Below are 26,646 nucleotides of genomic sequence, written 5' to 3'. Positions count from 1 at the left end.
CATGTTTTAAAGTAACTAACATGCATATGTTTTTACACTTTGTGACAAATGTATGAATGAAACATTATGTTTATCACAGGAATGTTGGAGGATGCACTTTATACAGTTTGTATAAAGTATTTTACATCCCAAGTCAAATGGGAAGACCAAGACATCAAATGCAGCTTTGTGTGAGTTGTTACAAAAACTAGAAAATCAAAAGATCAGATTATGATAAATTATTACATTCCACTTTTACACATGCAAATGTGAACATTTGTTTGGGAAAGACTATTATTCATATATTTTGTATATACATATATATTTTATATTCTGTTTTGTAAAACTTTAATGCTACCCCAACTAGATTAAATGCACTGACCCTGTTAAAGCACAAATAAAAAAAACACACCAATAAAATAGCCTACTTTTATTATTAATTGATGTTGTATGGTCAGTTAAGTGCTTTATGTGAAATAAAGAAGGACTGATGTTTCAATTTATAACAAGCTGTGAGGTTATGTGTGTGTGGCAGGTACATAAATAGGCTATAGTTAGAAATGTTTATTCTTTAATGAAAATCCTGCAAAGCAGGAATAAGTGAGGGTTAAATTAATGGGTAGGGGATAAAAAATATATATAATTAGCTCAATGGAAATCACTGAAAAGTCCTCACCTGAAAATGAGATGTAAAGGGGTCCTAATCTGCACCACAACTGCACTGTCCCATGATATGAAAATTATTAAATAAACGAAACATTGTCATTTGTAAGTGTGCATGTATATTCTTATTGTCTAAGCCATCTCAACAATCGCAGATAACAAGTCAAGTGAGAAAGTGGACATGTTATTGGTAGCTTGTGTCTAGTCATGTACCAAGTCCTCGAGGAAGTATGACTGGACCTTGAGAGAGCCAATCAGATCACTGTATTTCACACTAACAACAAACAAAAGATCGGGGGTCCCTTCTGCTGCTGTCTTTCTGCTCCTTATACCCGATTTAGTCTGTCCAATCGGCTGGATGTCGTCTTAAATATCAAGGATCAACTTTCTGGATGTCTGTTATGTTTTTGTAAGCTGCCGTTTCGCTGTAGTGGCGTGATTAATTCTCTCTAGCGTCTTGCTAACTCGTATCAGAGAGGCTGTTTGCGGGCTAATCGCAGTTAGCTGGCTGGCTAGCCAGCCGTCAGATCCGAATAAAACAACCCCAAAATCTCAGCGGCTCTTCTCCTGCGGTGTCTGACAGTGGTCGCTTTAGCCACTGGACACTGTTAGAAAGCTGTCCAGCTAAAGATAGCTGGCAAGCTGTTGGCATCGACGGCAGGAATCGGATCGCGATGTCAGGACCGTCATCGGGCTGTGGGTTTCTGATGTCGGTTGTCGTTCACGGAGACTTGGCTCTCAACGAGCAGGAAAAAGAGCTCAACCAGCGGCTTAGAAGCCTTTACCCGGCCGTCAACGAGCAGGAGACCCCGCTGCCCAGATCCTGGAGCCCCAAAGACAAATTCAGCTACATCGGCCTGTCTCAAAACAACCTCCGGGTGCATTACAAAGGTAACCAAGGCTAACAGCAGCAGATGAACACGAACACCAAGTTGTTTACCAGCTAAATGTCTAAGGCATTATCCAGGTTAGCTCGTGTCAAGTTGCACATCTTATCTGTGATATTAAAAATACTCTTATATTAGCTTCTGCGTATTCATATTGTGTATAAATCAACCCCGTTTTTATTCACAAAAGCTGCTAAAAATGTCACGGAATAGGGATGATCTGCAATTATAATCGAGCACGTTAGTGGATATAAACATAACTGTTACAAGTGTTAACAAGAAACTTTGATTAGTAATAACTAACTGCCTAGACGACATGTTTGAATAAAAATAGCCTCCCTTTAGCATTATTTAGCATAATTCCCGAGCAGTCAGCATTGTCAATTAATTGATCTACTGCTTTTATATGATGTTGTATATGCATAACGGTGCATATTGAGACATATAGGTATTGGAAATTAAGGATAAAGGTGTTAAGTTTGAAAGTATAAAGTTCGTGTACTGTAGCAGTGAGATGGTGGTAAGCTATAAAGATGCTTCAGTCATTTCCGGAAGCTCCTATTCTATAGAGTTTCAGTGGTTTCACTACTGAAATGCAGTCATTGTCAACTCTTTTGACAACATTATCTGTGTACAAAGGCCCTGTCTTAATACACTCATGCTGCTGTAGGTACTGATCGGCCTGTCGCATAAGCTCTTGCAAGGCCTGTGTGTGTGTTTATCTGCAGAGGCAGGTTTTTCTGCCATCGCAGTATATAAGGGGTTTACTAGGAATTAGTCAGATAAAGAAAAGCTCTAATATATTTATAATGTGATTAAAATATTACGTTTTTTCTTAACCGAATGAGGTGTCTAACATTTCCCTCAGCTGAGTCATAAAGGTAGGCCACAGAATTAATTAGGCCAGTCAGTGTTGAGCACAGGTAGGTTTCAGGTAGACTGCCTTAAATTACCAGTAGGCCAAGATGTATTAAATGTACAATCTACATATAAGCTTATGATTCTGATTATCATGAGTTCAGGACTGGAATGTTGCCAAAAATGCCTCATATTGACATCAGAAAAATCTAATATTTTGAAACCGAACAATTTATCTTTAGATAAAAAAAAGATTCCAAATATGTTTTGTATTATTTTATACATTAGGCTTTTTTGGCCCATATAGTATGATATAGGGAGAATACAGTACACACACACACACACACACACACACACACACTATATATATATATGAGAGAGAGAGAGATTCTTACTTATTCCAAAACATAAGAAGTTCTGATAGCTTGTAATGTAAATCAATTACATACATTTTTATGTAGCAGACTGCATAAATAAAATTATTATAAATATCAGTTGTCCTATGTTCCAGGAATATGTCTTTGTAAGATGATATTTAAATGCTTAATTTTATGATCAATGTTCTGTCTGTAGGTGCATTGATCATAAAATCTTGTGATAATGATAATGTAATGCAGTACAATGAGGACAGAGAGGTGTACAAATAAAATTCCCTAAAAAGCCTGTTGGTTTGTATTTGATGCACACATTTTAAACATTTATTTTCTAAAAAATTATGTATGGATAATCAAGTAAACCTAAGTGGCTGAGTGCGTATTATCCAGTGCCTGTCTAGATGTGTTAATAGCGGGTTTAATGCCTCTTCAGACACTTTAGGGACCTATAGCTTTTAGATATATCATTTGCTGTCTCAGAAGTGTGTTTTGTTATAATTCAGCTAATATGAAGTGGTTTAAAAACACTCCAAAGTATCAACATTTTCCTCAAAAGGGTTAGTTCACCCAAAAATTAAATTTCTATCATTTAATTACCCACCTTCATGTCGTTTCAAAGCCATAAAACCTTCCTTGATCTTCAGAAAAACAAATTACGATATTTTTAAAGAAATCTAAGAGCTTTCTGACCTCCCTATTGACAGCTATGTTATAACAAATTTCAAGGCCCTGAAAGGTAGTAAAGACAGCGTTAAAATCATTCATGTGACTACAGTGGTTTAACCTGTTACATTTTTGTGCAGCAAAACAAAAATAAACACTTTATTCAACAATTTCTTCTCTTCCCTGTCACTTCTACGCTGTTCACATAGGCCGTGTTTACACTGCAGGTCTTGATGCACAGTTCCGATTTGGTGACTATATCCAAATTTTCTTTGGACGACCTGCTTACATCATCTTTTAAAAGTGACCCGTATCCGATATTTGTATTTTCACTAAGCACTGGCGCAACAGCCCAAGACGTTCTGACCCGGAAAAGGAAGTAAAACGGCACAATATGCAATGGGTGCAGATGAAATGAATATTCAATCTTTTGCTTTTCGTTAAAAGTCGGCAAAACATTGCTCTTGTAAGGTGGAGAAAAAAAAGAGGAGAGCCTGTGATCGCAGTTCGTGTCCGCTTGAGTTGAACCAAATTTACTGGGGAATATCTGATTTGACCGCTTACATGGCAGACGCAAATGCTCGTATCCAAATCATATTGGATTTATTTCCACATAACAGTGAGGACTGAATCTGATCTGAGGATATCGGAATTCATGCCGTTTTTTCATGCTTACACATTCACACGTTAAATCCGAATTGAGTCACTTAAAGGGGTACTTCAGCGCTGGGAAGATGAATCTGTATTTAAACTGGGTCATCAATGCAGTAGAAATGTGAAATTATTTTTGAATTTGGTGTCTTCTAGACTGAGAAAAGACAGAAAATGTATTTTTGTCCCATGGGGATGAAAGACTACAATTCCCAGAATGCTTCGCTGCCCTGTGCCATTCCCAACGCTACCAACTTCATTACAGTCACTGAGTTAGAGAAGACACTACAATTAAAAACTGAACGTGTGTGTTCAATATAATGAGTGAGTCACCGCGCGAGTATCACAGCACTGAGCACTAACTGCACGAATGATGAGAGCTGAGGTAATCGCGACTACATTCGCATACATTCACACAGGAGTTCAGTCTGGCGCGTTTCAGTTCATGCCTTTGCAAGTTTAACTTTCATAGAAATGAATTTGAGAAGTTAAAAGACTTACATTGCTCACCATAGCTCCGTTTAAATGATCCTGTCTGCAAGCTGAGCTCTCCCTGCAAGCTGAGTGTAATCTCCCATCCCCCAATGCCGGATTCAAAACATGCGGAAATGGCTCCCTCTGCTGGCTGTAGTCTTTAGCCTCTGGGCAAACATTCCTCCTATGATGCAAAAATCGTCATTTTGCATCATAGGAGGAATTTTTCCAGAAATAAAATGCATAAATCTCTCGTCTCAGGGAGATATGAGGGGGGAAAGCACAATAATTTGAATATTTTCCAGGGTTTCTACTGATACAAAGCCATATGCTAATCGCTGAAGTAACCCTTTAAACCATGCAGTGTAAATGGGGCCATATTGTAAACAGTGCAGCACTTCCGGGTTCTACGCCAGAACGCCAGCTCATTATTGGCCAGCTCCTGAGTCAGCATCACACTGATGTCACATGGACTATTTTAACGATGTCTTTACTATCTCTCTGGGCCTTGAAATTAGTTATGACTGCTATCTATAGGGAGGTCAGAAAGCTCTCAGATTTCATTAGAAGTAACTTATTTTGTGTTCTGAAGATAAACGAAGGTCTTATAGGTTTGGAACGACATGAGGTTGAGGAATTAATGACAGGATTTTCATTTTTGGGTGAACTAACTTTTTGCTGGCATTAGATACTGAAGGGCTATATAGTATAGCATACATTTATTAAAAATGTTTGTGTTCATGTGTTATTTTTTGCATTGTTTACAGCTGTTTTAGAATTAACTATGTTTGTTTGAGTATTGATTCAACTGAAGGATGAGTGAATGAGGTGATAATTTCAAGGGGCAATACAAAAAATGGATTCTGACACTGGTTTGTTGTTTATTGCTAATACAATTTACAGTCAATGCAAATTCACAAATTTCACATGAAATAAACATTTTTAAAAATCATTGCAAATGTGCAGTTTCTTTGCTGTTGCCAGGCAAAATATCACCAGCCTGAAGCACACATCTCTCACAGCAAAAAGATTGATACTAAGTGTTTTTTATTTTATTTATTTATTTATTTTTTTGCCATGACAAACTCTGGCAGTTGTTATAATATTTCAAATGTTCCAGTTGTCCTTGTGAGTGACACCATCCACTCGCAGCTGTAAATGATTGTGTTTGTGTCATCCAGGTCATGGAAAGACCCCGAAAGATGCGGCATCTGTCCGTGCAACACACCCTATTCCAGCTGCTTGCGGGGTCTATTACTTTGAGGTGAAAATTATCAGTAAAGGACGAGATGGGTAGGTGAAGGATTCAGTATACAAATGTTTAAATGTGCACTCATTAATTTTTTGTTGTTGTGGCAATGGGCTATATAACAGTTGTCTTGGATTTATATTTGCACCTAGTGGCGTGGATGTAGCATTACGCAAAATTTTTCATTTACTAATGCCTTTGTAGAAATGCTCAATTAGAAGTCAGCTCTGATTAATTTATTCTGTGAGGGAAAATGTCAGGTAATGAGAGGTTTACTAAGATAAAATGAGTAGTTTGGTAGTTCTGGTCATGTGATCGCAAAATGACAGCAGGCCTGGACCAGAATATTAAAATATTTGTTGGGTGGGTTGGTATTCGATTTAAAAATTTGGGATTCAATTTTTTTTTTTAAATATACGGGGCCTTTTAAATCGCTAATTCTAAACCAAGAGTAAAATGCACACAGCCGCTTGGTAATTCATACTGGAGCAGAGCAAAGAGTGTGTTTTCAATGAATTCCTGTTGAAGTTGAGCTTCTACAGGGATAAAATAATGCACCATTAAATGTGTGCACGGTACACTGTGCAGCCATGAATGAAGGACAGTGCGGCCGTGCGCATTTTATTTTCAGTTTAGAATAAACATCAATTCAGGGCCGGCTTGGTTGAATGGTGGGTTCATTAGCCTATTATTCATAATGAAAAACATGACAACAAAACTGTACAATGACAAACTCCCTTAAATAGACACTTTTACATAGGCCTGTCACGATAACTACTTTTTGTTTGCGCTATATCGACCCAGAAATGATTGCGATAAACGATATTATTGTCTTTTTAAGACTATTTTATGCCACTGATTATAATCCTAATATAACAGCATAATAATGCAAGTAGACCTACACACTTTTAAATAACCTTTTAATTCTTTAGATTATGGAAATTAAGGGTAAAAATGTATCCTAAATAAAAATTAAAAAAATTGAATAAATAGTAAATAAAGATTTTCCCCAGTGAAAAGGCTTTAACACTCGTCATTCAACGTTGACATTTAATATATGTGCACCCGAACAGGGGATCCATTTGGGCTGATTCTTCCAAACTGTTTTCAGGAAAACACTATAACGCCTCAAAGATGACAGCACAATCGAGTAAAATGTTGGTGACTTTCATTATCACGTAAACATAATGGCCAATATATTCCATCACAAAATGATTCAGGTCATGTACATATTTTACATTTAGTTTTGAATCTCTTCACTCTCGTTATGAATGAAATATGACTCCTGCTGCTGGTCTGTGCTGAGACTCTCGTTTGGCTCACGCTTTATAAAGCAGATGCGTTCAGTTGTAGTGTCTGTTCTGTAACTGAACTAAATTATTTTACTACTATTAAAGAATCAAAATGACAGTGGGGCGATGCCACTGTGCGCAAGAGATGCAACACCGACTATCACATCAAGCCTATTACCCATTAGTATCAAGCTAAATTAATCTGATCCAAAATGTAGGCGCTTGTTAAAACTCAAACGTGAGATTTTACTGGTACGTAACAGACCTGTGTGTTGTTTTTTCACTTTTATCACTAGTGCAGTGTCTACGTTCTCTGAGCATATAAGTGCTTCCTGCGTGAGGCGCCCCGCTTCCGACTTTGGATAAGTGAGAAGAACATATCAGCCACCTCGCTAAAGCTCGAATATTCGGTGTTGATTACCACCTAAGCTTCGAAGCTCAAAAAATGGTATTCGGACCAACCCTACATGGCAGCCCTCATGAGGTGACCTACCATGTAAAATAAAACCGGTTTTATTCAGTCCAGGGTTATTTTAGTATAGTGTGACTAAAAATCAAATGGAGCTAGTTGCCAAGGTAACATTGTTCATGTCATTTAACTTGATGCACAAAAATAGCTAAAACTTTAAAAATATTGGAATGAAAACTAATAAAAATGACAAAACACAACACAATTACTAAAACTAAATTAAAATGAATATGGAAAATAAAATAGTAAATGTTGAAATTAAAAAGGTTTAATAAATTAATAAATGCTGTTGAAGAAGCGTTCATTATCAGTTTGTGTTAAAAGTAGTTAACTAATATTAACTAATGAACCCTTATTGTAAATTGTTACCATAAAATGATACTAAAATAACAGATTCTGTGCCCCGTAAGTATGATTTTCAAATTTTTCCAGTCATACTGTTAATTTCTTTAGGGATGAAACCTTTCTAATTAGGACAAAGTTACTGAGTGCACGTTGAACTTTTAGCATGAGCAATTTTAACTTCTCTAATATGGATTTTTACATCAAATAAATGTTCTTTGTGACCAGGTACATGGGGATTGGCCTGTCAGCTCAAGGTGTCAACATGAACAGACTTCCAGGTAAAAAGACATTCAGATGTTGAGAAGTCACTGTACTTTTATTGCTAGTGACACATTAGCTATGTCCTATTTTCAGGTTGTTCGTGTCTATCGAGGAGTCCCATTCTGTTTCTGAATCATTATAGATCGGAGGTATCCAATCCTGCTCCTGGAGGGCCACTGTCCAGCAAAGTTCAGTTCCAACCTCAATTAAACACACCTAAATCAGCTAATCAAGGTCTTAGGCATACTAGACACGTCAAGGCAGGTGTGTTGATGCAAGTTGGAGATAAATTCTGCAGGACAGTGGCCCTCCAGGACCGCGTTTGGACACCCCTGCTATAGCTGAACAGGGTTTGAAGTTTAGATGCAATTAGTGGGCATGTTAACTTCATCCTCCACCTTTTTGACGCTCACAGACCCTGGGTGGTTCCTCTGTGAGTCTGCAGCTTGCCAGAGAGATAAGAGTTTAGAACGCTTAGGGCTCTTTCCTTAGTATTTTTGCAATACATACCTTGTTCTAGGGCTGCACGATTATGACAAAAAATCATAATTGTCGATTATTCCTCAGAAATTGTAATTGCGATTATAAATTACGATTATCACAATTTACACTGAATGGAGTTTTGAATAGCTTTTTAACAGTTTGAAGCGACTGCATGCTATATTGTCATATCAAAAGAAACAAGCTGAAAACAGTCCATTGGTTTGATATATATATAATATATGCATGTTTTTTTTTTGTAATTGTGATTACATTTTATTGCACGATTACATCATTGAGACATTCGTAATTGTAATCAAATTCGATTAACTAAGCCCTACCTAGTTCCTAAACAACAACAACAACAACAGTATGTGCCCAATGATCTACCTTTAGGTTGGGACAAACACTCATATGGCTACCATGGTGACGACGGACACTCCTTCTGCTCTTCTGGCACTGGACAGCCCTACGGCCCCACATTTACAACAGGCGATGTGATTGGCTGCTGTGTGAACCTCATCAACAATACCTGTTTCTACACAAAAAATGGCCACAGTCTAGGTAGTAAATATTTGTATTGGTTTTTTTGTTCTTTGTTTTTTTTTTTACTGATATTTCAATGACAGTACAGCCTCCTTCTTCGATTAAGTGGGCACTTTAACATTACACATCTCTAGGAATTTAAATCATTTAAATTTTGGATGATTTAGAAGTTTATGGGAGGTATGAATGAATCAGCCTTGGCTATTAACAAACCATGAATGCAGTTAAATATTGTGTTAATACTTTCTTTCTTTCTTTCAGGGATAGCTTTTACAGATTTACCGGTAAGTGTTTTTTTTTTTAAATTACCTCTGATACTGAAGTTGAGATTTTATTTCCATATTACACCCTACTATTCAAAAGTTTGGGGTTGTTAAGATTTTATTTTGAAAGACGCCTGTTATGCTCATCAAGGATGTAGTTATTTGATCAAAAATACAGTAAAAACAGTATTATTGTGAATAAATATTACAAATTAAAAAAATTCTAGTTTTTCTAATTTTCTAATTTTCACTTGCCTGTGATGGCAAATCTGTATTTTCAGCATCATTACTTCCGGCTTCAATGTCACATGATCCTTCAGAAATATCTAATATGCTGATTTGCATTATTATTATTTTTGTGGAAACCGTGATTTTAAAAAATCTGATTTTTAAAAAAAATAAAAAGTTCAAAGGCACAGCATTTTGAAATGGAACTTCTTTGGAACATTATAAAAGTCTTTACTGTCACTTTTGATCAATTTAATGTGTCCTTTCTGAATAAAATAAAATCTTACTGGCCCCAAACTTTTGAAACAGGAATGTATATTGTGTTTTTTATAATTATCTTTTTATGTAGTGTATCCTCCGATAAATATATTGGTTTTACATTCCAATATATGCTCGTATGTTTTATAAAAACACCGTTGCATCATTTGCAGCATTACAAGTTTTCTCTGACTGAAGGTCATGTGGTTATTGATCCGTTGTATATTTCTCACTGTTGTAGTAGTCTTCCATTTTTAGATGTTGTAGAGGAACCCTTTTGCTATTCTTTGGTCTTTCCTTCCTTTCTTCATCATTCAAGATGTTGGACTAAGCATTTCTCTCGCTGGCTGAACAGAGGCCTGTTTGGGGCTAAAACAATAATCCATTGAGCAGAAAACACAGTTGGCTGGTGACCAGCATTCATGCTACTCTGAGTACTTCTGTGAAGTATGTCAGTTTAGCAGCCCTGACCTTTCTCTCGATTGGACCATGAGCACAGACCCTCTGAGTTATTCTTCAGAAAGCATCACAAAATGACTAATATTCCCCCTGACCTGACTGAGAAGCAATATTTGAATTATGTAGTTTGATCAAGTCATTTACACATGATGCCGCATGGGACACTCAAGACTCACACACACATTTCTATGGTCAGGAGAAAGTGTTCATCTTGTTGTTTTCTGTCTATTAGACATGTTTTGTGGGACTGTAATACTTCTACCCTTTGAGGAACTTGTTTTATTCTGTTGATACTTTTAAAAAGGGTTTTAACTAAATCAATCCAAAGTTAGTCTGAAGGTTTTTAGAAAAAAAAAATCTTAAAACGTTTTATTAAGCTTTATATTTCAATAACTAAACCTGACTTTCGCCCTTAACATAGCTTTCATGGTGTAAAAAAAAAAAGAGAGAGAGAAAATAATGTAGTTTTGATTTGTAATCGGATTAAAATCTGATGTTTTTTTTCTAATCCGTCTCAGTTTGAACGCCTCTGCACATGAACCAAGGCACATTTTCAAGTCAAATTTATTTATATAGCGCTTTTCACAACACACATTGTTTCAAAACGGCTTTACAGAAAATCATGATTTTAAGGTTTTAAAAAAATCTTCATGCTTTACAGTTGCATTTAGCAGATTAGAGCTGGGCGATAATATAGTTTACATTTTGTGATGATACAAGCAATCGAGCAGTTTTGCTTTTTTATCTTCTCTTTCAAGCTACTCTCAGTTGCTTTATGAGAAAGTCTTTAGACATTGTCCTTACATTTACATCCTTAACAAAACGTTGAATCAACTGCGATCCAGGTTAGTCAGATGTGCTTATTTTGCTTTCAGCCCAACCTGTATCCCACAGTGGGTCTACAGACCCCAGGGGAGGTCGTGGATGCCAATTTTGGGCAGCATCCATTTGTCTTTGATATTGAAGATTACATGCGTGAGTGGAGAACCAAGATCCAAGCCCAGATTGACCGCTTCCCCATTGGGGAAAGAGAAGGAGAATGGCAAGCCATGATTCAGAAGTGAGTGCTTTTGATTTGAAGTATTTTTGTAATGTTGACGTCAACATCATTACCAGTGTTTGGTTTTGAAACCTTTTGAGATGTAATGATTCTATGTGCTAGCGGCTTATTCTTTCTGCATCTATCTCCATTTTTTTTCTGGCTTATTTGCTTTCTTCTGTCTTCCCAGAATGGTGGCCTCCTATCTGGTTCACCACAGCTACTGTGCCACCGCAGAGGCCTTTGCCAAATCAACCGACCAGGCCGTACATGAGGAACTTGCTTCTATCAAAAATAGACAGAGTAAGTTTCCCCAGAATAGAAATAGGCTGTTCAGACTCTTTCAGGCCTTTTGGGTCTGTCTGATTAAGATCAAGAAGAAATCAAATGAACACTATTATCTTTCTTAAAGTTGCACTATGCAGAGCATGCACTGGGTTGCGTCGATGATCATGTATCGAAGATAGCCAGAGATGTTGTCAAAGGCATCATATATTGGCGACTATTAAATTTGGCATTTGCAATGAATGTAGGCCTGCTATATGCTTCTTCTTATTTAGCCTATTGTTATTATTATAAGGTTACGTTTATTATTAAATTAATATTACAATAAATTTGTCAAGCAAACATTTTACAGTGCATAATTACATGTGCATTGTGATGACTTCTCATAAAATTACGTCTCATTGAAAATTAATTGAAAACATTTTAGGTATATTAAACAATAAATTATAGGCTGACTATGTAACTTTTTGTTCAAAATGATAAAGATTTAAATAATGGGTCAATACACGGTCAGTCCTTCTTCCAATACATGTTTCTTACTTACTCTGGTTCACTATAGTAAGCCTGCGGGATGCTTTTTTGTCACTTGTTTGTGCATGTCTCGTCATATTTGCAAATAGAGAAACGTTGCTCCGGCTACTATGCATAGGTTAGTTGTCAAAACGAGCGATAAAGGTTGACATTGTAGGAAATTCAGAAGCAAAGACCAGGAGACTCTGTTGTATCTACAGCAGGATCCTTTACTGAGAACGTGCTGTTTGGTCGCTGCAGTCATCAAGTCCGACTAAGGGAGCTTAGACCATTGTATTTTAAAGGCATTCATTGGGCAGTCCTTAAAGGTGTTGACCTTACACAGCCTTAGAAATAAATCACTTAAACAAAAGCATCTAAAGACAATAAGGAAATTACCCCCAAGTGAGATCAAACAGACCAAATGTTTTTTTAGCACCACCTGGTCACTAGCGTTATAGAGATGTGAACATTTAAACATAAAGACATGTAACAACACACAGTCAACACTCTCAAAAACTGACACAACCCCCTCACTGCAAACTTCATTGAATCTAATCAGTAAACTGATGTCATCATGTTCACATTGAATGCCCAGTTCGGTGTAGTTCACCTTAGTTTCCATGTTAATCTCACAACATGGAGCAGCTAAATCTCTAACCTGGGGAATCACAAAAAAACTCAGGACACAGAGCTTCTGCTTGCAAAAAGACAATGTGACAGAGCTCCTAATAAATCAAGAATCAAAAAAGGTTTTTGGAGGAAAACATTTCTGTGAGAAATTAGGAATTTGAAATGTTGTAAAAGTGAAGAAATGGCGTTTTTGTTACTCAGCTGTTAATTATGGCGTTTTATTGAACAGATAAATTGCCATATGAAGCTCTCTAACAGAGTTCACTGTAATGAATGATCTATTGTAACAGGTCACATCATTATGGGTTGTCGTAGCGCTGTGCTGGAATTTACTCTCAAGGATGTAGGATGTCTATTAATGGGTATAGCTACAATAACATCTTTAGGTGCTTTCCATCTACACTGTTTATATCTCTTAAGACTAGTAGTGAATATTTTATGAGCAGTAGGATAATCATAAGAAATGCAACAAAAACAATGTTCCTCAGCAAAATGCATGCAGTTTTGTTTTTCAGTCACTATAGGGTCAAACGTTACATAGTGTAATGCGGAGCTCCTGGTCTAATTCTGAATGATTCATAAATGCATGTTTTCAACGGTGAACTCAATGCTGATTGTGATTGCAGAGATCCAGAAGCTGGTCCTGTCCGGCAGAATGGGAGAGGCTATAGAGACCACTCAACAACTTTATCCCAGCCTGTTAGAGAGAAACCCAGACCTCCTCTTCATGTTGAAGTGAGTGTTGTGTGTGCAGTTTTACAAGAAGGGACACATCTCCAGTGAAGACACTGTATACATGATGTATCTATATCGCTTTCCAGAGTCAGGCAGTTCATTGAGATGGTGAATGGAACTGACAGTGAGGTCAGGTGTCTCGGTGGGAGGAGCCCTAAGTCACAGGATAGTTACCCAGGCTCCCCTCGCCTCTTCAACAGCCCTGTTCACAAAGCCAGCAGCTCCCAGGCCTACCAGACAGGCAAGTGCACTACAAACACACTTAAAAGAATTTAAGAAAATTCTTCTGGAGGCATGGGTGAAAAATTACTTGCCAAAAATCTCTAACCAAAATGTAATCTTCATTAAAATTGGTCCAGGTCCCATTAGAGCTAATGAATCTTACAATTTTGTAGTTGGGTAAATAGGCTAAATTTGCTAAAACACTAAAATAAAGATGTACATCATTAAACTGACATATAAACTATATTGCCAAAAGTATTGGGACACCCCTCCAAATCATTGAATAAAGGTGTTTCAATCACTTCATGGCCACAGGTGTATAAATCAAGCACTAGGCATGCAGACGCTTCTACAAACATTAGTGAAAGAACGGGTCGCTCTCAGGAGCTCAGTGAACTCAAGCGTGGTACCGTGATATGTTGCCATCTGTGCAATAAGTCTGTTCATGAAATTTCCTCACTACTAAATACACAGAGCAGAGCGCAGTCAGCGAATGCTGAGGGTCACAGTGCGCAGAAGTCAACCACTTTCAACAACCGTCAGTAGCTACAGACCATCAAAGTACATGTGGCCTTCAGATTAGCTCAAGAACAGTGCGCAGAGAGGTTCATGGAATGGTTTTCCATGGCCGAGCAGCTCATCCAAGCCTTACATCACCAAGTGCAATGCAAAGCGTGGGATGCAGTGGTGTAAAGCACGCCACCACTGGACTCTAGAGCAATGGAGACATTTTTTCTGGAGTGACCAATCATGCTTCTCTGTTTGGCAATCCGATGGACGAGTCTAGGTTTGGCGGCTGTCAGGAGAACGGTACTTGCCTGAATGTATTGTGCCAAGTGTAAAGTTTGGTGGAGGGGCCATTATGGTGTGGGGGTTGTTTTTCAGGGGTTGGGCTTGGCCCCTTTAGTTCCAGTGAAAGGAACTCTTAATGCTTCAGCATACCAAGACATTGTGGACAATTTCATGCTCCCAACTTTGTGAGAACAGTTTGGGGATGGCCCCTTCTTGTTTCAACATGACTGTGCTCAAGTGCACAAAGCGTCGGTCCATAAAGACATGGATGAGCGAGTTTGGTGTGGAGGAACTTGACTGGCCTGCACAGAGTCCTGAGCTCAACCCGATAGAACAGCTTTGGGATGAATTACAGCGGAGACTGAGAGCCAGGCCTTCTCGTCCAACATCAGTGCCTGACCTCACAAATGCGCTTCTAGAAGAATGGTCAAACATTCCCATAAACACACTCCTAAACCTTGTGGAAAGCCTTCCCAGAGGAGCTGAAACTGTTGTAGCTCCAAAGGGTGGGCCAACTCCATATTAAACCCTACGGATTAAAAACAGGATGTCATTTAAAGGTCATGTGCATGTAAAGGCAGGTGTCCCAAAACATTTGGAAATATAGTGTATTACAACCGAAGTATGAGCGGTATATATCAGCTTAAATAGAAGGGCCTCAAATATTGTCTTGGACATTTAAGGGACTTTGGAGTCAAAAATGTTGAGAGCCACACATTTTCAAATCAAGGTTTAACCTAAACCAGAATGAACCATTGATTATCAATAGGGGAAGTTATTGCTGATCATTTATTTTTCCATCTGTCTCCAGGTTTTGATAGTAATTACTGTAATGGAGTTTCCTCAAGTAAAGGCCACACCTCGACCCATAGTCACAAGGCTTGTCCCCCTACCCTGTCAAGTCCAGAGCTCGGTGTCCTGAATGGCAGTCGGGGCCAGCAGACCACCGTGAGGTATGTCTTTGTCTAAACACATTGAAATATCCTTAAAAGTGGGGTAAGTATTATTTTAAAACCGTTTTACAAAACGGACCCGGGCCGAGTGCAATAACAAACGTATAGCCAATCAGCAGGTAAGGGGCGTGTCTACTAATGATGGTGAGAAGAGAGCGCTCAGTGCACGTCAGTATTCAAACACACGACGGACATTAGCTGAGAACTAATATATGCTGCTTTTGCTTGAATATGCTCGTGTGTCATGTTCGCTTGTTTGTCCATTTGTGATCGTAATGTGGTTCACTTCAGCGATGATAAAGACTCGTTCATTTCACACCGTATGGAGCATCTGAATCTCCTCACTGTCTGTTTCAAGATCAGCTCACAAAATGTGTCTGAGAAGTAAGAAACTATACTCCTAATACATGTTTGTTTACTCATTTCATGATCTATATAACCCTCAGCCGGTCATAATTGTAATATGTTGTTAGCTGGACTATCAAGCTTGTGTACTATAGAGTTGTTCATGAGAACGATTCGTGTTTTGTGATCGCTATAACTCTAATCTGGTCATAATTGTAATATGTTCGTTAGTTGGACTTGTACTCACTGTATCAAGTTGTTCATGAGAACGGTTTGTGATGGAAGGGGTGACTTTTTCATTTAATATTCGACCTGGATTAGTAACACAGATTCTGCCGTAGTCGTTGCCTGGGTTACGTATGTGTGGGGCGGAGCTATCAAAATAGGGCCGAGACCCTTTTTAGGGGTAGGGGCGTGTTGGTTTTGGTGATTTGTAAAAACAACAACGGTTACCACCAGAAAGCACTTATACCACCTTTAAAGATGACAAGAAATATAAATTTCATGTCACCATATTCACCATATCTTTTTTGTAAATGCATGTTGTAGATGTAATTGTACACAATTATTTTGTATAAATGCTTAATTTTTTATAATAAGCCTGTCTCTCGTTGACTTTTCCTAGCGGTGCTGAGGTAGAGATGGAGGTTGATCACTTCTCAAACGGAGTGTCTGAATCCTCTTCAAATGGATTTCTGAACGGCAGCGCTACACATGGGACAGAGCTGGAAGATTGTGATGCAGATATGGGTGAGTAGATTAATTGGGCTTAGTCTTCTGTTAAAGTCCAGTCTCTGAAATAATGAGATTTGTAGTAAGAGGTCAAAGTTTTTTTTTTCTCCGTGTGATCTGATGTTGTACATGTGACTCGCAATAATTTGGTCAATTGTGTTATGCAAATGAATCCAGTGCGAATGAAATGCTTTGTACACAGAAGTGGATAGCACTCAGTCTAAGAGGCAGTTGTGTGGTGGGAGCCAGGCAGCCATCGAGAGGATGATCCAGTTCGGCCGAGAGCTGCAGAGCATGAGCGAACACTTGCGCCGCGAGCGGGGAAAAAACTCAGCCAATAAGAAGATGCTCAAGGTACTGCCATCAATATTCACTTGTTCTGAAAGTTGATTGTTGGTGATGTTTGTAACTAATCACATTTATGAAATGTGTAAAATGTCTTTTGGTTATGATAGAATGACTAGTAAACATATACATATCATGTCTCCATTCGTGTAGGATGCATTCAGTTTGCTGGCATATTCAGATCCATGGAGCAGCCCCGTGGGTTACCAGCTAGACTCCATCCAGAGAGAGCCGGTCTGCTCTACACTCAACAGTGCAATATTAGGTACAGCATCAGTCTTCCTACCACCTTTGTTTAAATCAGAACAATTGAGTACCACCTAGTCATCACAATGATTCAGCACTCTTTCAGTGTTGAACAAATCTCTTTAAGCTCAGAATTAAGCGAGTGAAAAGGCCTAAGTGAGCAACGTACTTTTGTATTTTGATAAAAATCAATATCCCTGTAGTTCTGATGAATCATGGTACTGCAGGACCCTTTGGAAGAATCCTCTCGCATATTAAAAGCGTACGTCGTATTAATATTTAGCTTGAATTACAATGTAATTGCACTGTAATTAATTTTAGTCATTTGCACATTATAAACACATTAATATGAAATACATTTATGTTGTTTCTTTTCTCATCCCTCTTGGTCAGGCTCATACAGTACCATGCTTAAAACTGCGTCCTGTGTATCTGAGCCATAAAAGCCTTCTTTTCCTGAAACTAATCATCTAATGCTTATTGACAGGAAAACAGGATTATATTTCCAGTATTCTGTTGATCTAATCAGTGCAGCTTGAGAATTTTCTAAACCTTGTATGCATTTGAGTTGTAGCTTATATTTAAACACTACCATTTAAAAAGTTTAGGGGGAAAAATATTATTTTAACGTTTTTGAAAAGTCTCTTAAGACCCTTTCACACTGCACGTCGGACCCGCAATATTCCCGGAACATTGCCGGGTCGCCTTCTGTGTGAAAGCAGCCACGTCCCGGAATTGATTACCGAACTGAACCCGGGTCAGGGACCTAGTAACTGTGCGGTATTCGATCCGGGACGAGCGCTGTGTGAACAAAAGCCAAAACTAATGCCGCAACGTGTAGGTAGTTATCGTGCGACTCCTAGAGCTTGTTTTTTCAATAATACAACCCTGCAGTGCCAGAAGAGCTCGTCGGTGTTTTAAACACAGAGAGTGTTCGTATACAAAAGAAACTAAAATTAAACAAGCAGAAATGTGCTCAAACTGGACACAAGTCGAGACCACGGAGCTCCTTACTATCCGCGCTGAAGCTGAGATCGCTCGCCATTATACATCATCCGGATGTCACGTGTCAACTCAATCCAGGACCGTTACGGGTTGTGTGTGAAAGCGCACATATTACGGTATTTCACTGGCAGTGTGAATTACGGGTCGCATTATCCGTGTATTTACCGGAATCGCAGTGTGAAAGGGGCTTTAGGCTCACCAAGACTGCATTTATTTGATGAAAAATACAGTAAAACATTAATATTGTGAACTATTATTTCAATTTAAAATATCTGCATGTATAATGTAATTTATTCCTATGATGGTAGAGCTGAATTTTCAGCATCATTACTCCTTCAGAAATTATTCTAATATGCTGATTTGATGCTCAAGAAACATTTCAACATTAAACATTTTCATCATCAATGCTGAAAACTGAAAAAGTTGCTTAATATGTTTGTGAAAACATTGATACTTTTATTTTCAGAAATCTTTAAATAATAGCAAGTCATTTATTTGAAATAGACATCTTTCTAACATTATTAATATCTCACTTTTGATCAATTGAAAGCACTCTTGCTAAATAATTATTTCATGATTTCAACTGTTGTTTATAATGGTGTATCATAAATGTAACAATTTTACAATTTTAACATCATTTGAGCATTCAATGTTTTGTTTTATTCCTCATGCAGAGACTCATAATCTGCCAAAGCAGCCTCCCTTGGCACTCGCTGTTGGCCAGGCAGCTCAGTGTCTGTCCGTCATGGCTCGCACGGGCAGCGGATCCTGCGCCTTTGCATCAGTGGATGATTACCTGCACTAACCCCTGGAGAATCATCCCTGTAAATGACCACATGAAAGAGGCCCACATCATCCAAGTCCATCCCAGACTCCCAAAAAAAACTGGGGCCAGCTTTGACCTGATAAACTGAGCCTTCACATGGCCAGACCTATCCTGGCTCTCTGATAAGACTGGATCCTCCTCGCCCGGGCCTAAACCGGACCTAAAGACACATTAGGAGAGGGGTCCTTAAAAGTCAGATAAAATCCCCATCATTATGGTCCATTTTTTTCCTTTTGTCTTTTTTATTTTGGGGGAGGGGAGGTGGTGTTGGGTGGGGGGTGCAGCAGGCTCTGATTGTTTGTTTCCTAATTTACAAGGCATGAGGAAAATTATTATGACATAATTAATGTTATTATCAGTAAACTTGCATATAAGATATATTTGTTCTTGGTTGAAAGCTGGCAGAGTGAGCGAGACCGAATAACTAAGGTCCCATGGCAAACACCCTGCTATTTTCAGGTCTCAGCTTGTGTACTTTACCATTTAAAAAAAAAAAAAGTAAAAATATTGAAATTATATTAACACGAGGAGTGGAACATTTAGTTATCTTACAGTAAAAAAAAATTTAAAACCGAGAAAACCTAACACTGCTGGAGTCATCCTTAGTGGTGGTAATTTAGTATAGAGCGTTAGTGTGAGCTGTATGAGTTATGCCCTTTTTTTGTGCAAGCGCACCCTCCCTCTGCCAACTGCACAGCAGGATTGATGCAATGTTCGGACACTTTGATTTGTAATTGTATTGATGTCTATGGTCTTTTCATCCACCTGATCCCTTATTTCATCTTTTAAAAGGTCCGTATTCAGGCGTTCTCTCATCATTGTTGCCTGCACTGTGTTTTTGTGCAGTTTGGATGTGCGACAGGAACATGGTGAAATTAAGGTCATATCCAGTCTCTGAGAGGCAAGCCTGCTCCATTGGTTTTTCTCCTCTTGTTTACCAGTCAATCCCTCAGACCATCAGTACTTTTAAAACAAGGAGAATGGTACAGTATTGTCATCAACACTGTCTTATCATTTTCAGTAATAAAACATAAATACCCAGATGAATGAGATCTGTTTTCACACATTTCAGCGAGTGTTTCGGATGTTGAACAAGTATGCAATTAGACCATGAAGCGCATTTATAATGCCAAACAAAGTGTTTTGTTAACTTTAAACAAAGTGTTTTGTTAACTTTTAACTTTTGTTGAAATGGCACAACCATGATTAGTCCACTTTGGTCATCATAGTCGTGTAGTTTAATAGTCAAATTAATGTAAAAAGTAACAAAAACAAGACAGTCCTTGAAGTTTTACATTTATTAAAGTGTACAGTAAATGTGTATCTTGAACATTCAGCTTCTGATACTCCTAAAAACATGGTTTTCTTCTGTTTTGATTTTGTACGCAAGATGGAAGATCAGTCATTCGTTTTTATTGAGCAGATTCTGATACTTTTTTGATAAGATTCAATATTTTTTAACTATGGCATTAAGGTACTGAATAATTAAAACATGATCCACAAAAACAGCTGGATGATGGAAGACGTCTGCAAGGAAGGTTACAATTCTCATGTCTTGAGTTTGATTCTAAACCTTTTGTTGGCCTTTGAAATCTTCGCTTTCATGTCGGCACCTGTAGATAAATAAAAGACAGCTCAGACCATTGCTTTCCAAAATGTAATATAATTGTTTAACATGGAAGTCATGGATATCGCAATACACACCCAATTTGTTAGTCGCAAATTGCACAGCTGCACCTTGGTGGACACCCCTTTTCTTTTTTAGGGACAGAAGCTCTGCATCTGAAGATGAATATACACAGAAATATTGAGTTTTTCTTCTAATTTCTTTTTAAAAAGGGTCTGAGCAGCACAATGTGCTATCTTACTGGTTGTTCTTTTGGTGTGTGGTCCGTAAAGTCGGGACTGAATGAAGTCCATGGCGCTTTGTTGCAGTGATTCAGCAGCGGATTCATCCTTCACTCTCTTTACGCTGTAACTGACTGGTAAACTGAAATCAATAATTTTTCATATGTAAGCCTGGAGCACAAAACCAGTCATAAGTTATATAAAGTTTTCCTTTTATGCCAAATATTAATAGATATTAAGCAAAGATTATGTTCAGTATTTTGTAAATTTCCTACTATAAATATATAAAAGATGTATTAGTAGTAGTAATATACATTGCTAAAGACTTCATTTGGACAATTTTAGTGGCCATTTTATATATTTAGATTTTTTTGCACCCTCGGATTCCAGCTTGCCAAAATATTGTCCTATTTTAACAAACCATACATCAATGGAAAGCTTCTTTATTAAGTTTTCAGATGATGCATTAATCTCAATTTAAAAAAAAAAATGACCTATAGGTTGTGTGGTCCAGGCAGGGTCACATACACATGAGGAGGAAACCTTACAGTAAGGTGAATGTAAACATGATTAACTAGTATTATTACCTTTTGGAGTTTGTTTCTGGTAGGGTCTCTGTCTCTTCCCCATCTATAAAATAGATTTCTCATTCAATATTTAAAATGTCTAACAGGAAAAATGTGTAAAGTTATTGAACATTTCAGAGTTACAGCTTTTGGTTGTTACCTCTGACGTTGTCTGATAGCTCAGTCAGTCTAAAATGAGAAAAACAGTTTAAGTTTCCAAAAGGTTTAAGAAATTAAATAGAATATTTCCATCTGAAGTGCTTACGTCTGTGGTTCTGTATCAAATGCCTCTAGGAGGTCTTCAGGAAGAGATTTTCTCGTCTGAAAAACATTTCATGATGCTTTGATTTTGGGATTTATGTTAAATCTACAATTTATTGTGTGGATTAAATGAAACTGTATGGATTTTATAGCAATAATAATGTAGTAGATATCATTGGGATGGTATGTATAACCTAGTACCTTTTGTTCTTGAAATAACTGTTGTCTTTTTCTTCGCTTCTCCCTCAATAGGTTCTTTTCTCTGAAAACAAGTGAAAAGATAAAAAGGTTTAAACCTCATGAGCGTATGTGCCGTGTTTCAGAAGACAGTGGACACACTCGCCTACCTTTTAGCGGACTCCAGTGCATCTTTAATGCTCTTTAGCGCCGCACTTTTGGACGAATCAAAGCGGACCTCCTCGGGCAGTTCATCATCACTGGACTCAAACTGAGCCTGTGTCAATTCAGACATTTTGTCAGGCTCTTTACGCGTATTGAACCCGACTTTAGTAACTTACACACGTTGGACGGGACTCGCCACAGTAAACGCCAACAACGTGACAACAAACGTTAAAGACAGAGTGACTGAAGTCACAAGTATTGGCTGCAATAGATGCTGCCATCTTGTGGTTCGGAGGGCCCTGCAGTATCCGCTCGTAAACAAACCCACAAACGGATGCAAATGGCGGTTTATTCGAGATAATAATATTTTACTGTCTATGATAATAACAGCACATACGCCAGATACCAGCTGTCACATGTATATGTAAAACACCTTTTCAATGAGGTTTTTTTTAAATATAATTTATTTGTTTATAATTTAATATTTGTATTTCATAATGATCTCAATTTGTATCAATAATTATTATTACAGTAGGGTAAAAGTAAAAACGTAAGCAAACTCAACATGTAAAAAAAAATATTACTACTACTACAATGCAGAATATTATTTATAATAATGATCAAATATGCAAAATGTTCGACATTTTTGTGGTGAAATCTTATTGTTCCTTACAAAAATGCAAATAATATTAATACATATTATTATTATTATTATTATTATTATTATTATTATTATTATTATTATTATTATTATTATTTTAATAATCATACACAGTATTATTTATAATTCAAAATGCTCAACATTTTTTATTGTGAAATGTTATTGTTCCATACAAAAATGTAAATAACAACAACAATAATAATAATAATAATAAAAATACAAATTATTATTATTATTATTATTATTAATAATAATAATAATAATAATTATTATTATTATTATTATTATTATATAATCACCATCATACACGCTTTTATTTATAATTATGATCATTCAAAATGTTCGAAATTTGTATGGGGATATCTTATTGTTCCTTACAAAAATGTTTTTACAATTTATTTTATTATCATCATCATACAAGCAATCGTATGGTTCTTGAAGATAGATAAAAAAACATGTAATTAATAATAATATTTTTTTTCATTTATTAATAAATGTAATTTTATAACGTTCATATATTTTTAGAAATAACAACAACAACAAAAACGATTAAATTAGAGAAAAATAACATTATGGGCTGTGATACGGGTTTGACCTCTGACCAATCGGTGATTAGGACGTGTTTGTGACGCTGGACTGGTGTATTATATTTTGTCGTTGTGGATTAGAGTCCATCGAAAACATTGCGGCTGGAAACCCCGGGCTTTCGATTCGCTGCGTCAATATTTAATTTTCTTGTAATTATCATGCGGGGCGTTGTAGTGTTTGCGCTAGTGTTGTCATTGTCCGCGACGGTGCCTTGTCTGGGCTCTGCAGCCCCTCAGCCCTGCCTCGCGCCGCTGCAGTGGGACGGCCGGACCGTTCAGTATGACCACGGCACGGGACGGAACACACGGGCGGCGGTCTCATATGATGCGCAGAATCAGAGAATTAGGGTTCTGGAGCAGAAGACAGGACACACACCTTGTAAAAAGTACGAATTCATCAAATGTTATGATAGAAATAAAACGTGTTATTATCACTGCACTGGTTCTCCAGTAGAAACATCTAAACATTCTTAAATTGCAACCTACAAAATGTCATGCAAAGTCCTGTTTTCTGGAAAAGAAATTAGAAAAACAAATTATAGTGTAAGAAAAATTATTTTAAAGTGATTCACCCCCTTCATTTGTGTTCGGAAGATGAACGGAGGGCAACGACATGAGGGTGAGGAATTAATGACAGGAGTGTGTGTGTGTGTGTGTGTGTGTGTGTGAACTAAACATTTAATTCAATGGGAATTTTATTTTATTATTTTCATATAGGTATTTCATGCATATATTTTGTCTTGATTTTACATCTTTTTTTCAGAAAACAAGACTTTGTATCTCATGTTATTAATGTTAAGATATTTGTCTTTGATAATGATGCAGAAAAAAAACTCCAAGTAAGATTTTTTTATTAATTTGTTTTGCTTGCAGTTTAAAAAAGTAAACTATTGTTCACCATAGTGTGGTTGCAAATGGTCCATTGTAGTTACCATAGACAGTAAAAGAAATGGACAGAGCTATCCCATTGACTTCAACGGCGGAAAGTGAGGTCAGTAAAGGAGCACTCACTTCCTGATGGCAGAGCGAATTTTTACAAAAACAGCTTCTGCGGGGCGATAGTGTAAGATACAAGGTAACGGAGCCTTTTATGCATTGTTGTGTTTCTTTAGAAATAAAAAATGGACAAATTGCGTCTTTAAACGCCTCAGATGTAAAGTTATTCACTGTCAAAGTGACTCAAAAATGAATGGGAGTCAATGGGATGCTAACAGCAGGTGATGATGGTTAGCAATGGCCGCCCCTATGGGTGGAACGCTTTCCGAGTGCTAGATTACCCCCTTGGTAGTTACACACACAGTTACTGCGCTCTGAAATACTTTTAAAATGGGGAAGTTTAATTGATTTGAATTATATAACTGTACATTGGCTTGCATTTATTTATGTGTATTGTGCAATTGTCTTTGAGGTTCTTTGAGTACATCTACCTGTTCAAGAGTGGAGTGCTTTTCCAGATTGAGGAAATTACCAAGCAGTGTGCAAAGATCGCTCTGACGGAGGCCTGGGACCCTTATGATATACCGCTGAACTCCACATATGAGGACCAGTACTTCATTGGAGGACCTGGGGACATGATCCAAGTTCAAGAATGGTCCGATCGAAAACCAGCCCGCAAAAGTATGCTTGTTATAGTTATATTGTAAATTTTTCGTATTACATGTGCCTAGATCATGGGCGTCGGAACCATTGTGTGTGTGTGGGACAAGACCCACTCACTTTTTACGACCAATGATATTGAACCCACTCACTTTTATCGTCTCTCATTCAGCACATGTCTGTTTACTTTCCCCTAACCGAGAAAAACTTATAATTAAACACGTTAGATGCTTTATTTTTACTTTTCAAATATTTTCTCAATTTTTATTGAAAATAATACCTTTCTGATCTGATATGTGATGGGAAAAGGGAGTAGAGCGAGTTCAACAAAAGGCGAGATCGAATTGCATCAACTTGATGATGTGCGTCGTCTTATCCCCACACTATAGCCACTGTATATAGGTCAGTGATTTCCATAATGTTTTCTGGCCCAATCAATTGTTTAGTAAATGCCGATATATTTGTATTTAATGTAAATGGCATCTATATTACTCCAGTAACAAAACAAAACAAAAATCTGAGAGAGAAGACCCACCCACTTTTTATTTGCTTCTGACTTCCATGGTCTAGATTTTATTCTGGTCCTGATTATCCGCACACTTACCCTTTGTCTCTCACAGATGAAGCTTGGGTTGGTGTGTACACTTTGAAGGACTGCTATCCTGTGCAGGAGACGTACACAAAGAACAGTAGCGTGACCACGTCGACTCGCTTCTTTGACCTTCAGCTGGGCATTAGTGACCCTGGGGTGTTCGACCCACCCAGCACCTGCCAGTCAGCGCTGTCTGAGAAGATGACATCTGACTGCTGAATACCTCATTCAGCTCTGCTCCTCACAGTACATATTAACCTTAATACTGTAACAGCTTCTAAGGTTACACTGACAAAATAGCACATGAAATGACTGCAGGTACTGTTAAATGTAATCAGCTTTGAATGTCTGCTTTAAGTTCACTAGTTCGTGTTGAGTTACAGTGTGAACTGTGCCTCTCATATTATTGAAGCCTCGTTTTTTTTAATATGCCACTGTTGGCTGTGTTGTGCTGATCCAGGGTGGATTATTTATTTCTTGTTTGTTTTACAGTTAATATTTTGTTCATCTACTTCTTATTTTATTTATAATTTAGGATGGTTTACAGTGTGGATGCTTACAGTTTATTTTGTTAGTTGTTAAAGAACCTAGATTTTGAATTTCAATAAAATGATTTACCTCACTACCACTGTTGTTGAACAAATTGATTTTTAAAGCTTTTATGAGGGAATCAACCAGTGATGTTTTGCATAGATAAAGCCTTGTTAGCTGTAGTTGAGTACATCAGATTGAAAGCATCGCTTTTGTGCTTTGGTCTTACGACTTTTCAAATAAAGATCTTGTAAATTAACATTATAAAAGAAATGAAATCACATAATGTCATCAAGTAGCCCAATGTCTGCTTATCTTGATGAACTTAAAGTGAATCAAAAATTTTAACTTTAACACGGATGAATGGAAAATAGGCCTATACAATGTGATTCGTAATGTAATTAACAAACAAGAAATTATTAACAAAGCCATTTTCTTCAAATTAGGCAAATGGTTAATAATGAATGTGTACATATTGTAAATTAATATAATTCTATTTGTAGCCTTCAGTAAATTAATGTATTTATGAAAATGATTCGTAAAACATATAAATAGCAGTTAACCATATTTTTACTTTATCACTGATGAAAATGGG

At 37.4% G+C, this 26,646-nt stretch overlaps 3 protein-coding genes across 4 annotated transcripts; 2 read left to right on the top strand and 1 right to left on the bottom strand.

Annotated features, from left to right (window-relative positions):
- The first annotated feature begins 887 nt into the window (after window positions 1–887).
- Window positions 888–20,110, top strand: ranbp9 (RAN binding protein 9). Of its 2 annotated transcripts, none has more exons than XM_067453582.1 (14): window positions 888–1,533; window positions 5,731–5,842; window positions 8,130–8,182; window positions 9,042–9,209; window positions 9,453–9,475; window positions 11,275–11,459; window positions 11,629–11,741; window positions 13,493–13,601; window positions 13,688–13,842; window positions 15,427–15,568; window positions 16,539–16,663; window positions 16,851–16,999; window positions 17,144–17,255; window positions 18,916–20,110. In XM_067453582.1, exons 1-14 carry the CDS (start codon window positions 1,317–1,319, stop codon window positions 19,044–19,046), a joined length of 1,794 nt encoding a protein of 597 aa, XP_067309683.1. In that variant the 5' UTR covers window positions 888–1,316; the 3' UTR covers window positions 19,047–20,110. The 2 variants fall into 2 exon arrangements, with proteins under 2 accessions (XP_067309683.1, XP_067309682.1); XM_067453581.1 differs by having other exon boundaries at window positions 890–1,533; window positions 16,848–16,999.
- Window positions 20,111–20,350: 240 nt separating this feature from the next.
- On the bottom strand, window positions 20,351–22,324 carry nol7 (nucleolar protein 7). The gene is made up of 8 exons (XM_067453583.1): window positions 22,090–22,324; window positions 21,944–22,004; window positions 21,747–21,802; window positions 21,642–21,670; window positions 21,503–21,545; window positions 20,936–21,057; window positions 20,772–20,849; window positions 20,351–20,680 (listed from the first exon to the last, which is right to left on the bottom strand). Exons 1-8 carry the CDS (start codon window positions 22,212–22,214, stop codon window positions 20,616–20,618), a joined length of 579 nt encoding a protein of 192 aa, XP_067309684.1. The 5' UTR covers window positions 22,215–22,324; the 3' UTR covers window positions 20,351–20,615.
- A 1,031-nt stretch (window positions 22,325–23,355) lies between these two features.
- On the top strand, window positions 23,356–26,145 carry epdr1 (ependymin related 1). The gene is made up of 3 exons (XM_067452997.1): window positions 23,356–23,718; window positions 24,741–24,949; window positions 25,549–26,145. The coding sequence occupies exons 1-3, from the start codon at window positions 23,492–23,494 to the stop codon at window positions 25,737–25,739; spliced, it is 627 nt and encodes a 208-aa protein (XP_067309098.1). The 5' UTR covers window positions 23,356–23,491; the 3' UTR covers window positions 25,740–26,145.
- Window positions 26,146–26,646: the final 501 nt, after the last annotated feature.

This window comes from Pseudorasbora parva, chromosome 9 (assembly GCF_024679245.1).
Source record: "Pseudorasbora parva isolate DD20220531a chromosome 9, ASM2467924v1, whole genome shotgun sequence".
NCBI classification, from domain to species: domain Eukaryota; kingdom Metazoa; phylum Chordata; class Actinopteri; order Cypriniformes; family Gobionidae; genus Pseudorasbora; species Pseudorasbora parva.
The sequence above is the reverse complement of the archived record's forward strand: the minus strand, read 5'-3'. Positions and strand labels throughout refer to the sequence as shown.

What these genes read in the sequence shown, in the direction of transcription:
- epdr1 (XM_067452997.1), top strand. Translation starts at nt 23,492, where the DNA reads ATGCGGGGCGTTGTAGTGTTTGCGCTAGTGTTGTCATTGTCCGCGACG. An exon ending in GGACACACACCTTGTAAAAA is followed by an intron (nt 23,719 to 24,740) that starts GTACGAATTCAT and finishes ATTGTCTTTGAG; the next exon opens with GTTCTTTGAGTACATCTACC. An exon ending in TCGAAAACCAGCCCGCAAAA is followed by an intron (nt 24,950 to 25,548) that starts GTATGCTTGTTA and finishes TGTCTCTCACAG; the next exon opens with ATGAAGCTTGGGTTGGTGTG.
- ranbp9 (XM_067453581.1), top strand. Translation starts at nt 1,317, where the DNA reads ATGTCAGGACCGTCATCGGGCTGTGGGTTTCTGATGTCGGTTGTCGTT. An exon ending in GACCTCCTCTTCATGTTGAA is followed by an intron (nt 13,602 to 13,687) that starts GTGAGTGTTGTG and finishes ATCGCTTTCCAG; the next exon opens with AGTCAGGCAGTTCATTGAGA. An exon ending in CCAATAAGAAGATGCTCAAG is followed by an intron (nt 17,000 to 17,143) that starts GTACTGCCATCA and finishes CCATTCGTGTAG; the next exon opens with GATGCATTCAGTTTGCTGGC.
- nol7 (XM_067453583.1), bottom strand. Translation starts at nt 22,214, where the DNA reads ATGTCTGAATTGACACAGGCTCAGTTTGAGTCCAGTGATGATGAACTG. An exon ending in TTTGATACAGAACCACAGAC is followed by an intron (nt 21,671 to 21,746) that starts GTAAGCACTTCA and finishes TTCTCATTTTAG; the next exon opens with ACTGACTGAGCTATCAGACA. An exon ending in CCAGAAACAAACTCCAAAAG is followed by an intron (nt 21,058 to 21,502) that starts GTAATAATACTA and finishes TATTGATTTCAG; the next exon opens with TTTACCAGTCAGTTACAGCG.